Source organism: Sceloporus occidentalis, unplaced genomic scaffold (genome assembly GCF_023333645.1).
Source record: "Sceloporus occidentalis isolate IW3139 unplaced genomic scaffold, rSceOcc1.0.p SCAF_320, whole genome shotgun sequence".
Lineage (NCBI taxonomy): Eukaryota > Metazoa > Chordata > Lepidosauria > Squamata > Phrynosomatidae > Sceloporus > Sceloporus occidentalis.
Window position 1 is genome coordinate 481,144 of NW_028317300.1, and position 6,352 is coordinate 487,495.

Below are 6,352 nucleotides of genomic sequence, written 5' to 3' on the forward strand. Positions count from 1 at the left end.
TTGTTAATTTGAGAACTTTACTGAGATAAAACATTTAGCTAAGCCCTGGATAATGCACTGGTGAGATAGAACATGTAAATTAAATGTTTTATCTCATCTGTAACCACCCCAACATTGCCAGTGCCCGAAATAGGAATCAATTTTTTTTGGGGGGGGGGGGGGGGGTAGGACCATCAGTACCTTTACGGTCAGTCCCCTAGTGTATTATGAAAAGCGTTGTGATAGATATCAGGAATAGGGGATACATCAGATGGGCTGTCAGTGTGTGTGGTTATGGGGTATGTACAAAGAGGCTATTTATTTCTGTGGGTTTGGTGCCAGATCGCCCTTTGGTTTGAAAAGGGTGTTTATCCAGTGGGCACAGGTGTTTAACGCCGTCGGTGTTTGTATTTGCAGTTCCGATGCTGTGGGGTGGCTAATTATACAGACTGGTTTGAGGTGTACAACGCCACCCGTGTTCCAGATTCCTGCTGCCTAGAATTCAGTGAAAACTGTGGCCTCCACTCTCCGGGCACCTGGTGGAAAGCGGTATGTTACCAACCATCAGTATAACTAGTAAAAGATTCTACAATGTGACCCAAATTTTACAGTTGCGTGAAGTATTTGCCCTCAGTATATTTTTTTGTATTAGTGCACATTTTTTTGATAAAAATATTAGTTCTTAAAAAGTGAACATAAGTGAAGAACCAACACATAACATAATTGTAATACTTATTTCATTTATTTATTTAAAAAAATGTAAGGAACTCCCAGTACCCCAGTGGCAAAAAAGTAATCTCCATCTTAGACACTTAACCTGCTTATACCACCTTTTAGTAGCAATAACTGCTTGATACTTATAGTTATTGATCAGTCTTTCACAGCCTTGTGGATGAATTGTATCTTATTCCTACACACAGAAATTCACGTTACATTTGTGGGTTTTTAGGGAGTAGTAGATAATCTGAAACAGAATTATCTGATACAAAGCAGAATTCATATTTCATTCAATAAAGGCAAGTTCACAGGTGCTCATGCAGAACAGCATCCCCAACCCATGACATTGCCACCAACATGCTTGCGTATTGGTATGAGGCTTATAATGTGGGAAGCACAGACATAACACTTTACACCAGACATAACACTTTTCACTGTAGAACAATGTTTAAAACTCTCGAGGAGCATGCTGGTGCTTTTAGTCAAACTCTAGATGATCTTAGAGTGCTTTCTGCTTTGCTTCTCTACCATGAATCCTAAGGTGGTCCGGTGTCTTTCTGACAGCGGAGTCACAACACTGACCTTAGTTTAGAGGAGAAGCCTGCAGATCCCTGGATGTTGTTCTAGGGGCTGTTGTGATTTTACACTTTTTAGGCAGAACGCCGATTGGGTTGCGCTTACAGATTGCGCATATAATACCTACTGCCTCGGACTTTACAGTCCATTGTTCTCTCAGGCTCCTTCTGAATAATAATGACCAAAACAATGTGAAAAAATATCAATGATGCAGACATGGGGCAGATACATTTTCACACAGTAGTATGTTGATATAGGAACCCAACAGGTTTCAGATTTAATTATGTAGTGTTCTCATCAAAGAGTGAAGTGCCCTGATCACCAGTATGTAATCCTCCTTTGGGGACTAGACAATTTTGGACTGCTATTAATATTGCATTAACATGGAAAAATTGGCATGATTTAATAGACTCAATAAGGGCTTTGTGTAAAGGTATCTCAGGCTGAAAACCTGGGAAGAAAAAGCCGTAACTGCTCCAATTTATATAAGGTTTTAAAACAATGTTTTTTTTGATATGTTATGCCAAAAAGTACATTGAAATAATGCACAATTACACCAAACAGCATTGTGTATCATATAGAGATAATGGTATTTATAAAATGCCTTGCAGTAGCTTTATAACACTTTCCAAGACTTTTAGAAATAAACCTCCCCTTGTTTTTTAGCTTTGGGCTATCCAATATATTAATCGGGAAAAAAATTGTCTCCCTACCTGAGAGATTGGAGAGCATTTCATTAATATGAAGCTCAATGGATGGAGCATGCTGGGAAAAATAAAAAAATACCTGTCTAAAAAGTGTGTATAGGCAGAACAATATATTGCCTCTTTTGTCATGAATGGTTTAAATTGGTAGGTAAAACTCATACATTTTGCATGACACGCTCGGGGATCTGTCCTGAGTTATACTGAGGTTGGATTTAAGACATACAAGGAGTACTATAAAAGATCTTTGCACATACCAGGTATTTCTTAAAAAAAAAATATACACAAAAAAGTGATAGTCTAATGCCCTTGGCACCCCTCTAAAGGATAACGCATATTAAAGTGCTCTGTGAGGGGAAAAAACACTTACCTGACCTAGAAGTTGCAGCCTCGCTACAGTAGCTGTCCTTCTCCTCTGTGGTCCGACATTTGTTGCTAGTGATTGGCTGTTTAAAGCAACCAATCACTGGGAGGAAAGCGCTCCTAAATCAGTAGGAATGCTTCCCATTCATGGGGGTCTGAACTGAACATTTGCAGAGCCAGCACTGGAGTTGAGTATATCGACTGCACCTGAGAGCCTACAGACTATTGGGAGGTTGAGGAGGAAGGAGACCAGGTGAGGGTAATTTATTGTAGTGAAGACAGCGGACTGCAGATTTTGTACAGGCTGGTTTCTACAGCAAGGAGAACTGATGTGACCCTGTATAATGCATAGTTTAATAGGTGAGGAAACGTGGAATAAATGTCACTGATTTAACTATGTATTATACAGGGCGAGCCACAATCTTCCTGCAGCAGAAAGTTATTGGGGATTGGCCTTTATAATAGAGCGACATCAAGGAGCTGACACACAACTCTCCCTTTAGTAAACCGCCTGAGTGTGTTATGAGCAAACACACAGAGACACTCACACCCGGATGTCGGTCAGTAAGTGGAGGCAGGACAGGTGTGTGCTATATATTAGGGGTGTAAGACACTTCGTTTAATTGACTGTACAAATGACTTGCTTATATGTTACGCAATTTCTCTCTTTCAGCCATGCTATGAAACAGTGAAATTTTGGCTCCATGAAAATCTTGTGGCTGTTGGGATATTTGCGCTCTGCACAGCTTTGGTCCAGGTAAGGGAGAAACATATTTCAGCCAGAACATGGTTTCCAACCTCTAGCTCTCATTTTGTTGTGGTCTACAATCCCCATACTGCCACTGGAGTGCGATTGAAGAGCTAAAGGTGGGTTATACCTGCCCAGACTACAAAAGGGAAAGTTCACTGAAAAGTGTAAATGTGACATGTTATTTAATGTACAGGTTACACCTCGCAAGAGCAGGACAAAACAGAATGCTCTTCATAATACCCAACAAACCTTATTTGCTCGATAATAAGATGACCCCACAAAATTTGAATATTAATTTAGAAAAAAAAAGAAAAAGCCTGAATATAAGACTACCCTATAAGAAAAAAAGTTTTAATAGTAAAAAATGTTTCATATTTAATAAAAACTATGATTGAGAGAAATAAATTTTTTGTTTTTATTTCCTTTTATTTGCCAACCTGCCCCCCAGTTTTTCACATCTGCCCCACGGCTTGCTACTTTGCCCCCAGATATGCCTTATACTCCCTGATATGCCACTCTGCCCCCCCTGATATGCCTTATACCCCCTTTATGCCATTCTGGCTTTGAAAAAAACCTTGTCTTATAATCAAGCAAATACGGTATTGTATACACTTCTATAAATCCTTGCCTTTGTTATTTTAGTAAATAAGTTAACTGTCAAATGAGTAGAACAGATCCATTTGGCTGACAACGAGAATATATTTTCCACAAAAGAGCCTTTCTGTTATACATATACTAATGCAGTCTAACCAAGTAACATAATCTAGTGAATAATGTAAGAGACCAGAAGCTGTCTGGGTCCATTCTTTTGAGGCCTTTCACTAAAAGAAAGGTAATAATAGGTTTCTAACTCTGGTAAACATATAATATTAGTCAAACATTTATATAAGGCTTATATTAAGACTGCATATTTTGGGTCTAGATATTATATACCATTTTTATTAACAATTTTTATTGTCCTGTTCTTTGTTTTATACAGTACTCGACTTTGACCTCCAGCCCTCGCACCTCTATTTTATTACTATTTATTGTTTTATATAGCGCCATCATATTCTGGAACGATGTACAATAGCTAGACAGGGCATAACAAGTAGTATATAACACTTTACAGATGAGGATGTTGTACATGGGATGCCATGTTCATGTCCAATTGATAATTCATTATTTTTTCCTGCTTTTGTAGATCTTAGGACTCACATTTTCCATGACTATGTATTGCCAGATGGCAAAGACTGACACATATTACGCCTGAACCGCTCCGTCACCTGTGCACTCAGCACTGGGAGGTGTGCAGGAGGAATCCACACGACTTTGATGCCCGCTCTTCCTTCATTTTGTTCTTCCTCGTTGCATCCTGGATGCCATGACAGTTGTACGGAACGTCTGTCTTACCATGAATTTTTCCTTGGAATGGAGCAGAAATATTGGATAGGAGGTTGGCCATGCTGATTGGACCATTTAGTTTAGAGGAAAGGAAAATCAAGATTCAGGAGTATCGCTGGATGTATGTGTCCCAGGAAAAAAACGAAGGCTGATGAAACTATAACTCAAACACAAAATGGCAGCTTGTATCTACCAGCTGATTGGTAAATCACTGCTAACCTCCTGCTAACATGACCACTGTTCTGTTTTAGGCCATGTGTATAGCGGAGCTTTAAGAGCCCATGACAGGCTAAAATGTTATGCAGACCAGTGTCTTTCTGCCCCCTCCCATGCTGTAAGGCTTAAACTTGAGAAAACAGGCATATGTAATGACTCTAGCAACTCTCACCCAGCCCAGAGTAGCCCAGCTTCTCAAGTTGTTGAAATAGTATGAGTTGGGGTACCAGCAGTGGTACAGTTCAATTATGCAATCTTGTGCAATGAGTAAAAATCACCAACATGGAAATTCCCACTGTACATCTCAAACAAAAATAATCTTTTTTGCAGTTCTTCGTGCCCCCCCCCCCCTCACAATTGGTGCATTTAGCACCAGTACCCTACTGCCATTATGAGCGGGGTTTATTGCAAGAAACACATTTATTCTTGTTCTTCACTTGGATACGTTCAAACCATGCTCTTTACTGAATCAACAAAGAAATGAAATGTACGGAAAGATTATCTTCTTCAAGATAAACCATTCGCAGAGGGACCAACTGTATTAAAAAGAAATGGACGGATCTTTCAGGCTGTTTGAAGGCCAGATGTCTTTGTGAAAAGGACTCTGCACACATGTATATATTGTTTGGTATTGAAGTGTGTCCACGCATACTAGTGTCTAACAGACCCCAAGGTTGCTGAGATGTAAAATCTATTTACTGGTCTGCTAACTCATCCTGGTTTTACTGTCCACTTCTGGAGCACAGACAGGATCCCCTTTATACTCCAAAAAGAACCTAACTAGCACAACAGGCATTCTTTTCAGTGCCGTTTCTATAGTAGAACCTACTGTTTGATACTGCCACAAAATCAGCAGGTCTGCATGTCTTTTTATAACCAAGAAGACAGCTCTGTAGGGACAATCCACACGCACACTAAGAGGGACAGCACATTTGTAACAGTTATAAGCCTCAGTACCCCCAGGCTCTGCCATGGTGTAATACTGTTCTGCCTCTCGGCTCCTGTGCCGGTTCCTGTAATAAGTTACATGGAGCCAGGTTACACGACACTTCTTATCCCATTTTAACAAGCAAGGCAACAAGGGTTTTTGCACGCTATCTTAGTTAGGTTTGACAGTGATGCAAAGTCATTGTATCTGTTTGTATACAGGCGCACATAAAACCTATTTTATCAAGGTTGAGGAGCAACACATCACTATCCCCCCTGGGATGGAAGAGCTACTTTTTTAATTTAGTTTGTCTTAGTTCTATGCTTAATGATAAACTCTTCTGTCTAGGAATTGAGAACCCTGTGGGGTTTCCCACTGGTACATTCAGTCCCTATTCACGCTGTATATACATTATTTATGCAAGAGGTATAGTGAAAGGAAAAAATGTTCTAATAAAAATCTTTAACAAAAGCACTGTGTACTCATGTGCATGCCTTGAAATAATTATGGGATGCAGGGCCGCTATCGGTCCTCCCATAAACACACTAAGTGTCTCTTGCACATGTTCCTCCCATTGTCCTGTCTTGGTGTTTTCTGCCAAGTAGGGGCCTGTTAAAGCAGGGGCATGCCTAGGGTTATTGGCACCTGGGTGCATTATTTCTTTGACACTACCCATAACTAACATGCATACATAATAACATGCAAACTCTATCTAACACCTACTCACACTAACAC

General features: G+C 39.9%; 1 protein-coding gene across 1 annotated transcript in view; it reads left to right on the plus strand.

The window, feature by feature from the left end:
* Positions 1–4,342, plus strand: part of LOC149274814 (tetraspanin-4-like) — an 81,777-nt gene extending 77,435 nt beyond the window's left edge. The window contains exons 5-7 of the mRNA XM_089505244.1: positions 397–528; positions 3,013–3,096; positions 4,274–4,342. Coding sequence (XP_089361370.1) covers positions 397–528; positions 3,013–3,096; positions 4,274–4,342 — 285 coding nt within the window. The remainder of the gene's footprint in view (positions 1–396; positions 529–3,012; positions 3,097–4,273) is intronic.
* The last annotated feature ends 2,010 nt before the right edge of the window (positions 4,343–6,352 follow it).